This window comes from Acartia tonsa, chromosome 13, assembly GCF_053477335.1.
Source record: "Acartia tonsa isolate MP-2025a chromosome 13, ASM5347733v1, whole genome shotgun sequence".
Taxonomy (NCBI): domain Eukaryota; kingdom Metazoa; phylum Arthropoda; class Copepoda; order Calanoida; family Acartiidae; genus Acartia; species Acartia tonsa.
The window spans coordinates 4,577,794-4,598,376 of record NC_137272.1 but is presented as its reverse complement, the minus strand read 5'-3'; the positions used below and the strand labels follow the sequence as shown (position 1 = coordinate 4,598,376).

Below are 20,583 nucleotides of genomic sequence, written 5' to 3'. Positions count from 1 at the left end.
CCTCTTTTCGTAAATTTAGACATGATATAATTGTCTTATCAATTTCAAACTTTGCATGATGATTCCTATAACAGACCCTACTGATTTTAGAGCTACGCTTTTACGGATGTTGTCATCCTTGTTTAATTTTGTTTATACTTATACATGTTTGTATATAAATAATTTAAATTTAGATTATTCCAGATAGAGAGTAGACATTGGTCTGTTTATTACACGTTAGTCCCCAAAGTTTTATAATAACGTTTTCTTATTCGTAAATTAACCAACTTTTGGAACGTTGATTTTTGAATTGGTTGGTTAGTTTAGTTACGTGTCTAAATGTTCAACCACTAATTTTGATATCAGAAAGGATAATTTTGTGCATCATCATTGGGGATGTATATCAATTTTCGGCCATTTTCTTTCCCTTTAGATCCCTAATTAGATCATAAGATTATTCGGGAATAGTCCCTTTTGTGGCAACGCTTTAAGGGGCGATTCGTTGTATTTTTAAAATGGCGTTTTAGAGGTTTTTTTAGTAAGGTTAAGTTATATTGGGTTAGGTGATTGCCCCACAGGATATTTGATCTCCAATAATTTTATGATTCATCGTTCAGGAATATACGACGCATCGTATTATATTTAGCTTTCCGCGGCCATAAAAATGTACATATTATGCTTTATATAATTTTTCAGTATTGCTGAGAACCGGTTCTAATCTACTGCATATTGCTAGCAGACAATATTTAAATAATATTAATTTATAATCGACGCAATTTATGTAATAGTACATTATTAACAAGAGGAAAAGGGGGGAACGTTTAATTAAAACAGTGCACAGTGGGCCAGCAGGTGTCAAAATACAAAAATTGGGGGGGTATTTGGTTTCTTGGTATTTATATTTTTTTCATTATATGACTAAATTACATACATTAGGGCTTTTAGAAATGATATTTTCAAGGACCAGGTGTATTTCTGAGTGCGTCCAGTGCCTAACAAAGTAGAGTAGGGTCGCATTTTTTAAGGCAATTTTTGACCACTACCAACCCTTCTTCAAACCAAGATTTCTGAGGCTAATGATGACCGATTTTCGAAAAATCAAGCTTTAGATAAACGTTACAACAATTGTAATCAGATAATGAAAGTAAAACTAGAAATAAATAAATAAAATGGTATTTAAACAATCAATTATATAAAAAATATTCCTAAAATTTTGTTTATTTTTAAGCATAGGTCAACTTTCAAAGCTTGTAGAAAATTTTGGACGGACTTGGACGGTCTGGGATCTTAACTCTCATAAAATTTAGCTCATTTATAGGCCAGGAGAAAAGATTTTAGCTGCAGCCGTTTGCAGCCGTGCATTCTAGAAAGTTTTAAAATTTGCTGGTTGAAATTTTAAAACTACAAATTTTAACGTACATTTATAATTTGAGTTGCGCATTTTTTTTCAAATAAACCTAATATTATATGTAATAATGTGACAATTTTGTATACTCTCTCTCTCTCTCTCTCTCCCTCTCTCTCTCTCTCCCTCTCTCTCTTTCTCTCTCTCTCCCTCTCTCTCTCTCTCTCTCTGCGTATAATTCTCTCTTTCTGTGTGTGTGTGTGTTGATGATGCTACATAAAACTAACCCTCCTCCCTTTACCTAGATTACCTCATACGGGCGGGATTACAGTCCAGGACCTTTTCGACTTGGTGTACTGTCTAGGTCCTGGTCCAGCAATCCAGGAGAACTAAGGATGACTTGTGCACCCTTCTCTGTCCAAACACCCAAGGATATTAGGCTAAGTAACATCCAACAGACAACCAACTCTCTGTGATGCACGACCTTTGTCTGAGAAGTCCTAACTGTGCATGGTAACGAGTTGCGCCTGTTTTGGGCCAAGGCATTCCCCCTACTCTAACTATTTATGTCGCGCATCTGACATAGTAGCAGTAGGAACCATTTTAACGTCTTTAGTTATGATGCGGTGTCGGCCCGAGATTCGAACCTATCACCTTCCCGACAACGAGCGGATGCGCTACGTGTTGAGGCAGATGACGGGTAATAAAAATCTGAAAATTGAAATGACGCAAATGACGCAAATTCTGACGCAATTCTGAACGCAATTCTCACGTTTATCTAAAAATGCAACATATAATAATAGCTATTAAAACAATTTTCAAGCATAACTTTTATCTTATTAGGATAACAATTAAAAAAGAAAAATATTTTTACCATATGAAATTCGTGATCAAACACCTAATTGAAAAAAATGCAAGACATAGCTTTTATTTTAAGAAAGACTAGGGGCAACGGACGCCCCCAAGAAGCCTCTAGGTGTTCTTAAGGTGGGAGGGGGATAAGTCAACCGCCCTTCTACTTTTTAACTGAGTTTTAATAAGAAATATTCAGAAAAAAATTTGGGGGTGTGATTTTAAATTGGGAGGGTAGAGATACGCTCTCCCAAAATAGTTAAAAACCTTCCCTGTACCTAAAAAAAAGCTTAATTGCAAAGGAAAACCAAACAGATGTCATTTTTTAACAATTTTATATAAAAAAACATTGGCGCACTTGTATAAACACCTTATCGCTATCAAGTTTTGGAATAGATAATCCAGAAAAATCCAGTTCAAAGGGGAATGCATAAAGAGATGGGGCGAATCGAACCAAAAATAGTTATGATGGACATCTTCCTTCATCGTTGAGGCACGGTCGCGGGTTAACCCTCCTCCCTTACAAATGGAATCCCTTAATGATGACGGGTAATAAAAATCTGAAAATTGAAATGACGCAAATGACGCAAATTCTGACGCAATTCTGAACGCAATTCTCACGTTTATCTAAAAATGCAACATATAATAATAGCTATTAAAACAATTTTCAAGCATAACTTTTATCTTATTAGGATAACAATTAAAAAAGAAAAATATTTTTACCATATGAAATTCGTAATCAAACATCTAATTGAAAAAAATGCAAGACATAGCTTTTATTTTAAGAAAGACTAGGGGCAACGGACGCCCCCAAGAAGCCTCTAGGTGTTCTTAAGGTGGGAGGGGGATAAGTCAACCGCCCTTCTACTTTTTAACTGAGTTTTAATAAGAAATATTCAGAAAAAAATTTGGGGGTGTGATTTTAAATTGGGAGGGTAGAGATACGCTCTCCCAAAATAGTTAAAAACCTTCCCTGTACCTAAAAAAAAGCTTAATTGCAAAGGAAAACCAAACAGATGTCATTTTTTAACAATTTTATAAAAAAAAAACATTGGCGCACTTGTATAAACACCTTATCGCTATCAAGTTTTGGATTAGATAATCCAGAAAAATCCAGTTCAAAGGGGAATGCATAAAGAGATGGGGCGAATCGAACCGAGAATAGTTATGATGGACATCTTCCTTCATCCCCTTAATTTATCCCCTTTCCCCATAATATAAAAGCATGAACGTCTTTATATTATGTCCTGAAATAGTGCAGAAATAACTAATTTTATGATAACAAGAATGACAACATCCATAAAGCGAAGCTCTCTGAAATGGTTAGACAAACGAATATTACCATTTGTAAAGCTTTATATTAAAAACCCGTCGTATTCGCGTAAATGATAGCGTGCCTGTGTGTTCGATTCTTGTTACACCATGTTATACTGATGACGTTTAAAATTTTACCTTCTGCTGCTATGTCTGATACATGACAATAATAGTGAGAGTAGGGCGAATGCCTTGGCCCATAAATAGGCGCAACTTAGTTAAATGCATAGTTGGAACTCTCAGACAAAGTTGGTGCAGATCATACTAGGTATAGTTGGAATGGGTTGCTGTTTGTTTGGCATCATAACTTAAATGTTTTTTAAGCAAACACAGGGAGGAAGGGACCATTAAACCATAAATTACACTGGTACTCAAAGTTTTATAACCCCGTGATATTATTTGTTGGCTCAAAACCATTCATTGAATATTGTTGCCTGGTCCCAAATTTCTTATCAATAATGTTATTCGACCTGGTTAAATTTGTCGGGGATCTTAATGGATAAGACAAACAAGATTAACATTTCTGTAGATTAAAATTACCTATAGAACTCAAATTTAATAAAGGTACCCAAAGTTTTAAATCCAGCGAATAAATAAGTTTAAAACTTTTGGTATTTGACATTCTTATTCCCCCCCCCCCTTCCCCCGAACTTTGTTAATTTATTATCATTATCAATATACCATCCATTGTCATATCCCCTGTGATCCCTGGATAAAATAAATTAATAATATAAGTTGTGGAGATATTTATATTGATTATTTTGGATTTTGTCATCCTTCTAATTAATGTTCCTCAGTCTAGTTTTTTCAAACTGTGTATTCCCCCCCCCCCCCCTCCAGTTAAAAATGTTTGCACGCCCTTGAACAAGAATGAAAAACAATTATCTTTGTAAATTAAAAACGCATTGAATACTAAGATTCTTAGATAGTACCCTACTGTTGGAATTATTATGAAAAGTTTGAAATCGATAGGACAATTATAACTTGTCTAAATTATTAAAAAGAGCTATACGTTTTGAACGGACAACCGGATAGAACGACCGGAATTATAGAAAAGCCTAGGCTTTAACAATTATTACTTATGCATAGCTATACTACTATTCAAAGATCAAAATGAATAAGACAATAGCCAATAATTTGATGTACATCCCATGATGAGACACAAAATTACCCCTTCTGTAGATTACAATTATTGGTTGAAACGTTTGTACACTCAACTTTCAAACTCAACAATGAAAATTTAAGTCCCCAAAGTTGTCAAGTCAACGAATAAGAAAAAGTTATTATAAGACTTTGGGGACTAATGTTATAAACAGCCCAATGTCTCCTCCCTCCAAAACTACTATACTGCTTTTTCCAGAGAGAGAGGGGACAATGTGTTTATTACACAAGTCCCCAAAATTTTATGAAATTTTTTTCTCGTATTCATTTGAATCCGGTGGATAGGAACCGGTTCTCATCCATACGAAAAAACTATGTCTAACATCGTATTATATCCAGCTTTCTACGAATATAAAAATGTACAATCAAAAGATTAAAACCAGTTTTTTTAGCCGGTGCCTTTGGCACCTCGGGGCTAAAAAAACTAGTTTTAATCTTATAATTGTACATTCTATATCCGCGGAAAGCCGTTTATAATACGATGCGAGAAATAACTATTCTTATTCCTTTGCTTTTCAACTGTAGGGGGCTTTAGTTAATGTTGATTAGTTGTTTCATTGAGTTGAGTGTTCAAATGTTTCAACCAATAATTGTGAAATGAAGTTCTGTAGGTTAAAAAAACACGAAAAATACACCAAAACCACATGAAGGAGGGGTCAGAGGTGAATTGTACATAAAAGCAAAGTTGCTTAATATTAAAAAAATATGAAATTGTTCTTTTAGTGATGAAACTGTCAGACAAAGTTTAAAAGTGACTTATTGAAAAATCCGCAAAAAATACACCAAAACCACATGAAAGAGGGGTCAGAGGTGAATTGTACATAGGGGCAAAGTTGCCTCAAATTTAAAAATATGAAATTGTTCTTTTAGTGTTGAAACTGTAAAATGAAGTTTAGTAGTGACTTATTGAAAAATCCGCAAAAAAATTCAAAAAAAATCACATGAAGGAGGGGTCTGAGGTTAATTGTACATAAAAGCAAAGTTGCTTAAAATTTAAAAATATGAAATTGTTCTTTTGGTGTTGAAACTGTCAGACAAAGTTTAATAGTGACTTATTGAAAAATCCGCGAAAAATACACCTAAACCACATGAAGGAGGGGTCAGAGGTGAATTGTACATAAGAGCAAAGTTGCTTAATATTTAAAAATATGAAATTGTTCTTTTAGTGTTAAAACTGTAAAATGAAGTTTAGTAGTAATTTTTTTTTTAAATCCGCAAAAAATTCACAAAAACCACATGAAGGAGGGGTCAGAGGTTAATTGTACATAAAAGCAAAGTTGCTTAAAATTTGAAATTATAAAATTTGTCTTTTCTTGATAAAAATGTAAAATTAAGTTTAGTAGTAATTTTTTTTTAAATCCGCGAAAAATTCACAAAAACCACATGAAGGAGTGGTCAGAGGTTAATTGTACATAAAATCAAAGTTGCTTAAAATTTAAAAATATGAATTTGTTCTTTTGATGTTGAAACTGTAAAATGAAGTTTAGTAGTAATTGAAAAAAAAATCCGCGAAAATTCCCCCAAAACTGAGTATACACAAATAAGCAAACTTTTAGTTTTTGCATAGATAGACATTTCATATTTTACAATTTTTTCTGTAAAACCAATAGTTTTTGAGTTATTGAATTTTGAACCGTTTTGGGCCATTCTGGCCCACTGTGCAGTGGAAAAAAAACATTGTAAAATAAAAAAAATCAAATCAAAATTCTATATTTTCAATAATAGAAAAATGAGGAATAGTTCCTTTTGTGGCAACACCCCTTAAGGGGCGATTCGTCTTATATATTTTAAATGGCTTTTGATAGGTTATTTTAGTTTAGGTTAGGTTATATTGGTTAGTGATTGCCTCACAGGGTGAAAAAAAATAAAGAATCGCCCCTTAAGGAGCGTTGTCAGGAAAGGGACTATACCCGAAAAAATAATTAGAATTAAACTACTCCTTAAGATTTACCAATTGGAACTGTCACATGAAAAATAATTAATCTTCTTAAATATATTACATAAATTCTTTAATTCAATGCTAGGACAATGGATTTAAATTTATCTTCTCCAGTGTTCCAGTTACATGAAATTGTGGAATAAAGATTTAATTTTATTGGTTATTTTAAATAAACACTGAATAAGATAATATAAAAATGTACTCTTTAAACCTTATTTACTATTGTTAGGTTAGTTCTCATCTCCTGTTAGATAGAAGTTTAAACAGTACATTACTTTCTGCCTTCTATACTATTATGAAATTCCTAGGTGGCCAAAAAAATATATTTTTAAAAATACAAAAAAATATGTAATGAGCCTAGTAAAAAAATCAAGAGACTACATTTTTGTAGAGAATCTACATTTCTAAATTTTAAATTGATAATTTTGGCTCTCAATATTTCCACCTGGCCACTAAAGCTGTGAGAACATACACAGACACTAACACACATAGTACAAGGGCAGTCAGAAAGCTTCAACTGTACTTTGCAAACAACATTGTTACTCCATTAGTGTTATGATATCCTGGTTTATTGAAAACAAAAAAGCAGAGTTTTTCTGTCTGTAGCTTAAGATCTCATAAATTGAAAGGACAGAAATGCTATTTTATGCAAGAATTTGCTATGTGAAGGACAGAAATGCTAAGTTTTCCAAGGATTTGCTATGTTTTGCAAGAATTTGCTATGTTTTGCCAGAATTTGCTATGTTTTGCAAGAATTTGCTATGTTTTGCCAGAATTTGCTATGTTTTGTAAGAATTTGCTATGTTTTGTAAGATTTTGCTATGTTTTGCAAGAATTAGCTATTTGAAGGACAGAAAAGCTAAGTTTTCCAAGAATTTGAAATGTTTTGCCAGAATTTGCTATGTTTTGCAAGAATTTGCTATGTTTTGTAAGAATTTGCTATGTTTTGCAAGAATTAGCTATGTGAAGGACAGAAAAGCTAAGTTTTCCAAGAATTTGCTATGTTTTGCAAGAATTAGCTATGTGAAGGACAGAAAAGCTAAGTTTTCCAAGAATTTGCTATGTTTTGCAAGAATTTGCTATGTTATTCAAGAATTTGCTATGTTTTGCAAGAATTTGCTATGTTTTGCCAGAATTTGCTATGTTTTGCAAGAATTTGCTATGTTTTGTAAGATTTTGCTATGTTTTGCAAGAATTAGCTATGTGAAGGACAGAAAAGCTAAGTTTTCCAAGAATTTGCAATGTTTTGCCAGAATTTGCTATGTTTTGCAAGAATTTGCTATGTTTTGTAAGAATTTGCAATGTTTTGCAAGAATTTGCTATGTAAAGGACAGAAAAGCTAAGTTTTCCAAGAATTTGCTATGTTTTGCAAGAATTAGCTATGTGAAGGACAGAAAAGCAAAGTTTTCCAAGAATTTGCTATGTTTTGCAAGAATTTGCTATGTTTTGCAAGAATTTGCTATGTTTTGCAAGAATTTGCTATGTTTTGCCAGAATTTGCTATGTTTTGCAAGAATTTGCTATGTTTTGTAAGAATTTGCTATGTTTTGCAAGAATTAGCTATGTGAAGGACAGAAAAGCTAAGTTTTCCAAGAATTTGCTATGTTTTGCAAGAATTAGCTATGTGAAGGACAAAAAAGCTAAGTTTTCCAAGAATTTGCTTTGTTTTGCAAGAATTAGCTATGTGAAGGACAGAAAAGCTAAGTTTTCCAAGAATTTGCTATGTTTTGCAAGAATTTGCTATGTTTTGCCAGAATTTGCTATGTTTTGCAAGAAATTGCTATGTTTTGCAAGAATTTGCTATGTAAAGGACAGAAAAGCTATGTTTAGAAAGGTTTTGCTATGTGAAGGACAGAAAAGCTAAGTTTTGCAACATGAAGGACATAAGAAGCCTTCCTAATGTAAGAATTTGTCAGACAAAGGACATAAGTCACCTCCCTTAAGTTAGATTTTGTTAAATGAAGACATAAGTAGCCTTCCTTAGACCAATTTCCAGTGACTTCTGTCCTAATTAGGAATGACTTTGTTTTCTTTCCATGATCCAAAATTTCTAATTAATTCTGGCAGACTGTGTGTAATGGTAAAAAGGAATCCCTTGAAACACAAAAAATTTTACTATGAATATAAATTGTTAAATAAGCTCACCATATTCTTTCAGTATTTCTATTAATTCTTTTTTTCTTTCTTCTTCTTCTTCATGGAAATTTTTTTTAAGTACATCTAGATCTATATCGCCTATGATATGTATTAATTATTCAATATTCTGATCATTACCCTGTCAAAATTTTGTGTAATTATAATGAATAGTTTTATTATCATTAGAATAATTTTATTGTCATTAATATATCAACTATGACCACTTTTATTTAGATTCACTTGGCATAAACTATTTGAATTGTTTATCCATAGTCATACAATGCTACTCAGATTTGCAGGGTAAATTGACCTTAAAAGTTATTGTTTTTATTTCAGACATTCGAGTGGATGGAGAGTCAAGTCATATAGATTAATAAATACACTGAGAACCAAGAAATAGGTCAATCTGAATTTTAAGATAAGCGGTTATTTTGGATTATTTCAGCCTTAATACAAAGTAAAACAATATGTGTCTTTCCATATATCCGTCTGAAGCTTAAGATCTTGGTAACTGCTGGTTCTGAATGTGTTCTACTCTTCAGGGAATATGTCTACTGGTCCTGTGATGGTTTTAGCTAATTTCTTGTGGGATGGGACACCCTAAACCCCCCAAAAATGAAAAATACCCCCTCCCCCCAAAAAAAAATATTTTAAAAACTATAATTAAAATAGGGGTGTTTACTAACCCCCCTCCCCCCCCAAAAAAAAAAAATCTCCCACCCAAAAAAATAGGTTGATCAAACATCTTGATTTTTATGATGCTCCTACTGGTGATGATGATTCCCATTATGACAACCTGTTTATTGAACTAGGGTAATTAAAATTTTTATACTCATATCAGAATCCAATCAAGCAATATAAAAAATAAATCAATTTTAATTTCTCCAATTCATAAGGTAAATACTGTAGTTATAGAAGATGGTTATATTTCTTGTTATAGTGTTTGATTTGTGGCTGGACCATAGGTTAATAAACAAGTTGTCATAATGGGCATGTACTTTGATAGTAATTGAAGCATCTTAAAGGTCATCATCCCCAAAATAAAGATTTTAAATGGATTTTTTTCTTATTAGAAGACTGGTTATTCATTAGCTTTATCACTCCTTCATCAGCCTAACCTGACCAATTACACCAAGGATATCCAAATATGAAGGAAAGGGTGTTTACCCCGCCCCCCTCCCTCCCATACCAAGCGAAATTGGGGTTGCCTCAAAATTTTTGGAAATTAATTAGATTTAATTAAAAATAAAAAGCTTCAACGTCCTTTCCCCCCACCCTCTCACCAAAAGAAAGAAAAAATATTAGAATAAATATACTTTAAACATATAAAAATAAGCTTACCATAATCTTCAGAGTACCAAGACTCTTCTTGAAGAGCCTTATCCAGCGCTGTATAACCTATGACATTTGTTGATTAATATATAACAAAAAAAACTTATGTGTAGTTATATAGTACCATAGTTATATAGTCAAAAAGACATTAGAATTTGATATTGTTTCTAATGTGTCAGTTAAGGGCGAATATAGGTTTGATATGATATGGGCTTATTTCAAGCGTGCAATTATATAGATTATAAATAACTTAAAGGGCGAATATAGTTTCAATATGATATGAGCTTATATGAAAGGTGCCATTACATACTTTTAAAATATCTATGTTAAATTTAAAAAATCAAAAAAATCCTTAAGTAGATTTTGCAATTTTTGCTTTTACTTCAACATATGATAAATGAGAAAGTCAACAAAATCGTTTATTTTAGCCCTTTACAAGACTTTTTTGACTATTTTTCTTAAGTTTAATTGACTATTACATTGGCATGCATCTTAATTGATAATTAAAGTGTTTATTTTTTTTATATTATATACTATTTTATTGATTTTTTAAAAAGCATAAAATAATTTGCGTCAATTTGCGTCCGGAGTAATTACTAGGGTAAATAATACGTTTTAAAGTTTTTTTTTCTGTATAAAGATCAATGATTAATTCTTGATGATATAATTACCCTAGTACGTTTTTTTCAACACACACACACAAACGCACCGATCGCCAGATTTTCTCCAGATAAAAATATAAGAAAAAAAAACACTATTCACCTATTATTTTTGTCCTCTTTAAATTAATTATAACAATTACCATATAATTTTCATACTTACATGAAATAAAATTTCTCCTGTAAAGGTTTTTTAAAAAAAATAAAATTCATATACTTTACACTTTGTTGGGGAATATTGTCAAGGAAGAAACAATCCACAATACAAAAAAATAGATTGATAACTGGTTTCCACTTTTATTACGACTATCATTTAACGAAAGCTTTTTAATTCAACCTTAAACCGAAGCCTTGTGTGATGCTAGGGTGTTTGGAGTTCTTAGGGAACCACACTTATTACATAAATTTATCCTGAGAATGTTCAGGTTTTAAGCTATAACAGACTTATACATTTGGATATGTCAATATCTTAAAGTTACTTATAATCTATGGAATTGCACGGTTTTTTTGAGCCCATATTATATTCAACCTATATTCGCCCTTTAAAGACATTGACATATGTAACTGTATAAGTCCGTTTCTAGCCTAAAACCGAACTGATTCGTTGATATAATTACGCCATTTCGCGTAACTTGTGTGGTTCCCTAAGAAATCCAAACATCCCTGCATCACACAAGGCTGCGTCGGAAGGTTGTATTATAAAGCTTTTGTTCAATCATAGTCATAATGAAGATGAAAGGAATGGGAAAAAAAAGGATGCTGCAACTTTTACTTTTGATCAAATAAATTTTTCATAACATAATTTTGTAAAAGTACATTGAAAAAGGGAGGGCTGAAAACTAATTTTAAAAAAATATTTCAAAATTAAAATATTATTTTTGTTTGCTAAAAGTTGCATCATGTTTGTGTCTTTACCCAGGCTACAAAGGGTAAATATATTTTACATATTATATATTTTTATATAAATAAATTGTATTCATCATGAATAAATCTAAAATCTTAGTAGAGAAAATAAATTTAAAAACTTAATATTTATCTTTATGATGCACTATAAAGCAAAATTTTTGACGCTATTTAAAATTTGAATAAAATACTATATAATTAAATAAAATAAACATTTTAATTATCATTTAAGATGCATGCCAATGAAATAATCAATTAAACTTAAGAGAACTAGTCAAAAAAAGTCTTGTAAAGGGCTAAAATAAACAATTTTGTAGGCCATCTCATTTATCATATGTTGAAGAAAACACGAAAATTGTAAAATCTACTTAAGGATTTTTTTGAATTTTTAAATTTAACATAGATATTCTAAAACTATGCAATGGCACCTTTGATATAAGCTCATATCATATCGAACCTATATTCGCCCTTTAGTGCCATGTATATTTGACATAACTATTGAAATACAACAATAATAAAAAAGTATTGTTGTATACAGTTATATAGGGAGATGTTTAGAGATTTGTTAGATGAGTAGATAGATGAAAAGATATATTGTTGGATGTTCAGGTTCATTGATAGATAGTCTAAGAATATTATGTAACTAACCTTCATTATCTTTAATATTGACATCAGCACCATGTTCTAGAAGAGTCTTTACTTTATCTGTGGTGAACCTATTCTCTACTGCAAACATAAGACTGGTCCTTCCTAGATATAAATATATTATATACTTTAAATATTCTATTAGTAGCTTTGTTCTAGCCTCTGAGGGCTTTCCCCTAAAGGTCAAGGAAAAATTTAAAGATTTTTTTCAGTTTAGTAATATTTTTAAAAATCTTGTACAATTTTTTATATTATTTTATATTTTTATTATGTTCGAAAAATCGAAGCATATTTATATAAATTGGATACAACAAAGCGCCCCACTTCAATATTATGTAACTAACCATCATTATTTTTTAAGTTGACATCAGCTCCATGTTCTAAAAGAAACTTCACTGTATCTGTTTGTCCATTCTCTATTGCAATAATAAGACTGTTCCTTCCTAGATATAAGTATATAAGATATAAGCAAGGATATCTATCTTTTTTTTTCAGCCCCCCAAAAAAAATTCGCCCTGGGGGTAAACTTTGCTTTTGGGGGGTAAAGCCCCCTAATTTGTTGGGAGGGGGGAGGGTTAATTACGCCCTCTAAATAATTTTAACCCCAGGGGTAAAATATTTTGGGGGATGTAATTTAATCATGTAAAAAAGTACCTAAACAACACAATAATCAACTCAAAATTATCTTGCTAACCAATGAACCAATATATACCCCCAAAAAAAAGTTATGGGGAGGGGTAAATTGTAATACTCTCTCCTAAATGGTTGGGGGTGTCCACAGCTCTCCCAAAGTAGGGGTAAAAAAATATTTACTAAAGTAATAAAAAATAATAAAAAAATTTTAAAAATTTCTATAGGTTGACCTTTTTCCCTCTGTGAACTGGGCTTATAGGTCAATCTTAAAAAAAATTATTGTCACCATTTTTTTAACCTAAATGTTGTAGTTTTTAAATTTCACATTTATCCTAGTTGTTGTATATTATTTCATTACTCTCATCCCTGAAACAGCTGAAGGTTGCTACTTGATTGATTGATTACCTAACCTATCTCATAAATTAGCAAAGAGCTTATGTATTTTATCTCATAAAAGTTATTGCCTAAGTCAGGTTCTTAGTAAAAAATAGTAACAATTAAATCGAAGGAGAATTTTGCTATCTTGGACAGGGACTGGGTGGCTAGGGCCTGTGGGCAGGAGGCAGGTAGAGGTGATGATTGAGGCTGGAAGTGCTTTTATTGAATTATCTAATAGTTATATACTGAGTTTGCTTCCCAGTTTTTAAAAATTAATTAAATATTTAAAATTCAAATAAAAATGAGAAAAAGACGTAGGTTGTGCTTTTTTAGGTTGTACTTATTTAGGTTGTCCAATAGAAAAAATCAGTCAACCTCCCAATTGGCTATAAATTTAAATATATTCTGTACTTCAGAGTAAAGTTATAGAGATATTCTGAGAGAGGTGGATAGTTAGAAAAACAGATGGATAGGAAGAAAAAGAGTTCAATGGATGAACAGTTTGATTAAAATAATAAAGATAACAATATTCTAATATTGTAAAACTTACCTTGGTAATCATAATTGTTGACATCAGCCCCATGTTCTAAAAGTATCTTCACTGTAATTGTGTTTCCATACTTTGCTGCCCACATAAGACTGGTCCATTCTGTTCATTCAGGATATAAAGTATACAGATAAATAAATAGATACATTATTTTTAGCTTAATAAATTCTTTGCAACTAACCATAAAAATTTTTTTGTTTAAAGTTGACATCAGCTCCTTGTTTTACAAGACTCTCCACATCATCTGCTTTTCCAGATTTTGATGCATCAATAAGACTTTCTAGAGGTAAATATATTATATTCATTATGAATTCTGTAGTTCTCTTAGAGTCAAAAATACAGAGAGAGAGACAGGATAAATGGACAAATATCAAAAAAAAATTTACTGCATAATTAATTGCATAAAGAATACATAATTATACAAAGATATGTTTAAAATATGGATGTTATATAACTAACCATCTATGGTTTTGAAATCCGCTCCTCTCTTAGCTCCTAAAATATTTACAATCTTAAAAAATTAAAGATGTGGTAAGTTTAGGATGTCTGATTTCTAAACAAATGAGCATAACATGATTTATTTGAATTATATTATTAAATTTTAAATTTGGAATGCAGACTGGGTGTATGACTAGTTTTCTACTATTTCTAATGCTTAAATTATTAAATAAAGGTGTATTCAAGGAAAAAGGTAAGCAGAATTTAATTTTGTTATTATTTGATCATGAATTAGATAATTTTTTTATTAGTTTCAACCAAGATCTTAGGGTTCATAATGAAAATTGTGAGCAATTGTATTTCTTAGATTTTAGATATTATGATTTATTTGTTTATATATCCAAGATAATTACTACCTATTGAAAGCAAAGCCCTGTATGAATCTCAAGCACTCAGCAAGGAGAAAAACTGTTTTCTTTCCTAATGTCCAAATAATAGGGAAATTTTTTACTGAGAGGATTTTTTACAATATTTTTATTTATTTTGAGTGTTGCGGGTCCCACATTCTGACTGACAGGTTATTGGAACAAAGGTTTGTAATTATTACATTGTGAAGCCAAATCTATTTATTTTTTTTTGTGGCAATTATAAAACGAAAATAATTTCAATCAAGGTGTTGCAAGGCCCCTTTCTTATGTGTGGTTTCATGATGCTACAAATAAAAACTAAACAGACAATTGTTATTTATAACTCTGAACTTTTACAGATTTCATCATGGAAGTTACACCAGATAAGATTATAGATGGGAGAAGAGGAGGTATTGACTACACTGCAACTCTTGGGCCTGTGAAAAACGGGTCCATAGCTACTATCATAGTCAATCCTAGAATGCATAGACCAATCAAAGGACATAGGAAATCTTCTGCAAATCCCTTATCCCTTATCCCTGATTGCATGTTTGTATAATATATTTGAGAATTTTTTTACATAGATTTATAAAATAATGTTGATTTTAAAAAAAAAATTATTATTTCTATGTTTTTTTTAATCCAAAAATTTAATCGACACATATTGACAAGTTTCCGCATTATGGAAAAAAAGCTATATATAATTTTTGATTTAAACCGCTTCTTCAGAACAAGTAGCAAAACTAATTATTACATGTGTTCTGAGATATTAAAGTGTTCACGAAGCTGGGAAAAAGTTGATATATGTCACTGATTAATGTTTTTTAAGAGTACTTTTTTGAGAATTAAGTCTTAAATACTTCCCATTTAAAAATAAATCAAACTTTAAAAAAACGAATTTATTCCCTTGAAAACATCGTTGTATTTTGAGTTTTATTATACATATCTTAAAACCTATCAAAATCGACAAATAACAATCTTTTTGTTGAAGTTTACTTGCAAATTTAGAGTAGAATAAATTCTTTTGTTACATACATGTTAAACTAACCAAAAAAGTTTGTAATTTCTTTTTACGGGAAGATTAAATGATTTTTACCGAAAATCGAAAAGATATTACCAAATATGGGTATAAGGTCAGCTGATTTATAGTTGTCGATTGTGTAACATAGCACCCTCATCCTATCTCAATATTTACTACTTGCTAAAAAAGCTTCAACATACTGCAGAGCTAAAAATATGATTAGGCCCCCACATAATTGGGGGATTTTACTATAGATTGAGAAAGTTTTTAGCTATTATGGTTTTTTTATTTTGGGGTAAAATTCTTGCTTAGATTATATTTGATTAATTAACTAAAATCTATAAAAGATATTTAAAAGAAACAATCTTTGAAACATGAATTAATTTTGCTATAAGCGTTTTCTGAGTACAGCACAGCCAGGTTAAATCAAATACACACACACACAAACATACATAGGACTCCAAAGAACTTGATTGTTTAATACTTCAAAACATGGAATAAGATAAAGAGACAACACAAATTATATTCTTTTAATATTCATCTGTTATTCATGGATGTACATTAATTACAGCAAGGCTTTTATCTTAATCCTAAACACAATGTAAAGATGGTTCCTGAGGTAATAAATCAAGTCAGTTACCAATAAACCTATACAAACATTGAAATTAAATAACATGTTTTTTCAGTTATGGGAATAAAATTATTTACTTTTTATAGCTATTGAAATTTTCCCGTACTGGTCCAAACTTACAACTTAAAATACACTGAAGGGACTGCGACTTTTACAATATTTAGTAATGTTTGGTTTCTATACTTCAACTTAACAAAATCCGTTGGTACCATTTGTACCACAAAAGATAAGGAGGGGGACGGAGAATGGAAAAGGGAAACATGAATGCCCAAGGTAAGTGAATGAGTGTGTGTGTGTGTGTGTATAATGACAGATGTATAATTAAATTCGACACATTACGAGATTATTTTACGATGATAAAATGCTTTTTTTTATGTAAATACTATAGAAAGACTGCTATATTTTATGCTGAATATGAGCAGCAAATGATATTTGTTTATTCTATTTAAACATTTTAATTCTTAAATATCATGCTTTCTACAGATTTAATCAATTTTTCTTTTGTCACTATACCTGCATAAAACAAAGCGGTATTTGGTTAATGATTTTTTAAAATAAACCAAACTTTTTCATTACATTTTAGAGAAAGTTCAAAGAAAATTACTTAAAATATAAAAAAAGGTAAACGAAAATGCATTTTGAAAAATTAAATTCGCGATCACTTTAAGAATTTTCAGAAAGTGCATTGAGAGAGAGAGAGACAGAGAGAGAATAGAAAAGGGGGAAAGGTGTAAGAGTTTTAGAGTGAGAAAGAGAAAGAAGGGGTGGAGTGTTCAAAATCTATTTTTTTTTTCTGCTAGTGAAAAGGTAGCTTTGTAAATAAAAAATTGTTTTAGTGTATTTAGATACATTACATTAAAAAAAACGTTATTTTATGAAGCTAGCTTTTTGACAAGAAAGTGAAAAAAACCGTGAGATAGAACACTCCCCCAACTTTCAACCCCCCCCCCCCCCCACCACCAACTAGGCAATCTACATGGTTTTATTTTGGAGATAAATCTTTTTTTATCTAAATCTAAAAGTTTAAAAACTTTATATTTTCATTCTTATTTTCCTTTTTTTACTGTATGTAATTTTTAACCGAATTTAAATAATAAAATTGCAAATCAAATCTACAAAATATCACCCCCTTCAGACAGAGAAAGAGAGAAATCAAGAGAAAGGGAGAGTGGGTAAAGGTTACGAAACTGAATGATATCCAGTGGATTAGAACCGGTTATGTTTTTGATTGTACAGGAGGAAAGATGACTATGATACTATGCGATAATTGGGTGAAATATTTTCCATACAATGGGTTTATTATTATTAGATAAACAATCCTAATAAACTAATACAGTTTTTAGACATCATAATTTCCCTAAACAACTTTTATCCGAAGCTAAATTCAAATATTTTAAGAAAGTTGTATTAATCAATCATTGCAAAAATACCTGTCAAATTGTTAACTCTCAATTAAATTTTTTTGTGGTATGATTGTGTCTATGTATTATTCCTATTGGTCATATTAAGTGATTGGGGATTTAGACATCCTATCTATCATAAAATATCTATAACTGTCCAGAGAGCGGAAAATAGTTAATTTTCTTTGATTAAATTTTTTGTTTAAAAAAAACATACAAATAATCAAAATTTTAAAAATTAACACCATTTTTGAAATCTACATAAAAAAATTCACAAATATATTGTACAAACATATTACAGGGATAAGGGATACGGGATTTGCAGAAGATTTCCTAGGTCCTTTATTTGACCAGAAGGTGGCAGAAAGCTTTGTAGTTTAAGGGGGTAGTGACCAGGGCAACCTGAATACCTTTAAAAGCTAGAGATTGAGATTAATTTCGGTAATTGAAATGTTAGAGTCTATTAAAAGTATATTTTATGGAAATGATGATAAAGACAATACAATGACTTTGGCTTTGGGGAGGGAGTTGAGAGGAGTATTCCAGGGGGGGATGGGGCAGAGGGAAGGTGAATTCAAATGGAGGCTGTGGACAATCCATCCAAATCCTGGCCCAAATAAGAGAGATAAGACAGAGGAAGGAAAGTGGAGGAGAATGGAAAGAAGAGGAGGAAGGAGAAGAGGCAAGCTAACAGACAGAAGAAAGAGCATCTCACAATAGAGAATGTCCCTGGGCACATATAACAAAAGGAAAGCCAGAGATGTAGCATGTCAGAAAGGAGAATTTGGACGCGGTACTGTTCAGCAAGATAAGATCTGAAAATAATGGAGTGGAATGTTTTAGGAGTAGAGGAAGCCCTGGTAGTAATAATTTACTCTCAGAGGGCAGGAATCCTACTGAGTGGTGACCTTCTGAGGAAGTGGTGCAAGGAGGGGCAGCTGAAGAAACAGAATGAAAGATCTGTCTCTGTAAAATGGAGGGAACTGTACTTATAGCTGCATACAGACCTGTATAAACAGGCAACAATGAGGCTGAGATTGAAGTGGCCAAAGATAGTCTCCTTGAACATACAAGTGGTTCAAGAAAGAGAAGATCCTTCTTGTTGGAGGTGATTTGAAAGCACATGTTGGAGGTGGAGAGGTAAGACCAGGAAAATGCTATCAATTTTGCATCAGGGAGAGCAACTAGTAGGGGAGGGAGTTGCTGGCTTGGTGTGAACAGAACAACTTCGCACATGTTAAGAGATATAACAGACATAAGAACAGAGGAACCTGGTTTAACAACAGTTTGAAAAGGTCGTATGAGATTGATGATTTCCTTATGAAGAAGTTACAGAGACATACCAACGTCAAAAAAGTTAACACTGTTGGGGATTTAACACTATCTAATCATAAACAAAAGAAGATCATCCTAGTAAGAAAATGGAGAAAATACAACAGAAATGAAAGAAAGAAACAAGTACCAAAATTCAGATGGGTTAGATTGGATGATGAAGTTATTGCCAGTCAATACAGGAGAAGAGTTGAAGATCTGCTTGAGGAATATGATGAAACTGAAGATGCTGATATCACAAGTTTGAACAATATCACTGACATAGTGATAAAAGCAGCTAAAAAAGTGTGTGGCAGAGAAGAAAAGAAGGTTGAATACCCATGGATGATGGGAAAGGGTGATGAGGTGCAATGAATGAATACTAGATTAAACACAGCATTGGAAAGGAGAAATTTGCTTTCAGTAAGATAAAGGGAGAATCCAGATGATGATCTTGCAAATGAAATTACTAAGAGCAGGGAAGAAGTCAAAAACTCAATAAAAAGAGATCAAGAGAGAGACAAGAAGGTGGAAAACAGTGTGATGGGAGAAAATAATTTAGGATTGCAAGGGTGCTGGAGAAAGGAATGATACTGAGAAGTCTACAGAATCTGAAGAAGCTTGGACAAAGAGAAAGTAAAACAGCTGCTGCTAACACCAATCTCACAAAGGAGGATTTCAAACTTCACTTTCAGAAGGTATCTGAGAAAAGATTTGAAAACCCACCAGAAGAAATTGATAAGATACTTGAAGAAGTAAAAGACATCAGACAAACAGACTGGAAGAAACACTGTCAAGAGAAGTAATTATTGAACAGATGAATAAAATGAAAGATTCTACACCTGGAGAAGATGGAGTCAGGCTAAGATATTTGCTGAGAGGAGATCCTGCATGCAATCTTGGATGAAAGTGTCACAATGGTACAGTTTTTGCTCAACAATAGAGCAGACAAGTGGGAAAGTTCCCTCAAAGTTGGTCTAGTTATACCACTCCACAAGAAAGAGGTTAAAGTAATTCTAATAACTTTCATGGGGTTGTGCTGTTGGCTTTGGGCAGCAGGATATTGTCTGAGGAACTGGAGCTTATTGATGATAACCAATCTGGTTTCAGAAATGGTTGATCCATCGCTGATGCTACTCAAATCATGATCAGAATCCAAGAAGACACTGAAGATCTTCGGAAAAGATTGGAGGCCAAAGGAGAGGAGTTAGATGTTGGTGAACAACCTGTTGCAAGATTACTGGACCTGAGAATGGCTTATCCCAGGGTCAAAAAAGTAAAGTCCAGAGAAAGAGATAGTGAGGAATGGGTGCCAGAGAGAGGATTAAGGGAAAGGTGTCCATCCCTCCCCCCTCCCTCTTCAACATCAACCATCAGCCAGGACTGAGGATAGCAATGAAGAAAAGAAAGAGAAAAGCAGAGGATACAGGACTGGAGATGGGGATCCCTTTAAACTAGGTCCAGTCTCTGGGAGAAGAAAATCTCAGAGAACAAGAGGATCAGAATAGACAATTCTCTATTTGCTGATGACACTACTTTCGTTGGAAGAGCTA

At 32.0% G+C, this 20,583-nt stretch overlaps 1 protein-coding gene across 1 annotated transcript in view; it reads right to left on the bottom strand.

Moving 5' to 3' along the window:
- Positions 1 to 20,583, bottom strand: part of LOC145303805 (uncharacterized) — a 36,803-nt gene that overhangs the window by 3,753 nt on the left and 12,467 nt on the right. Inside the window, exons 3-9 of the mRNA XM_080145425.1 lie at positions 14,282 to 14,317; positions 14,004 to 14,102; positions 13,826 to 13,924; positions 12,609 to 12,707; positions 12,268 to 12,369; positions 10,067 to 10,123; positions 8,735 to 8,824 (exon numbers count right to left, since the gene is read on the bottom strand). Of these exons, the coding sequence (XP_080001551.1) occupies positions 8,735 to 8,824; positions 10,067 to 10,123; positions 12,268 to 12,369; positions 12,609 to 12,707; positions 13,826 to 13,924; positions 14,004 to 14,102; positions 14,282 to 14,317 (582 nt within the window). The remainder of the gene's footprint in view (positions 1 to 8,734; positions 8,825 to 10,066; positions 10,124 to 12,267; positions 12,370 to 12,608; positions 12,708 to 13,825; positions 13,925 to 14,003; positions 14,103 to 14,281; positions 14,318 to 20,583) is intronic.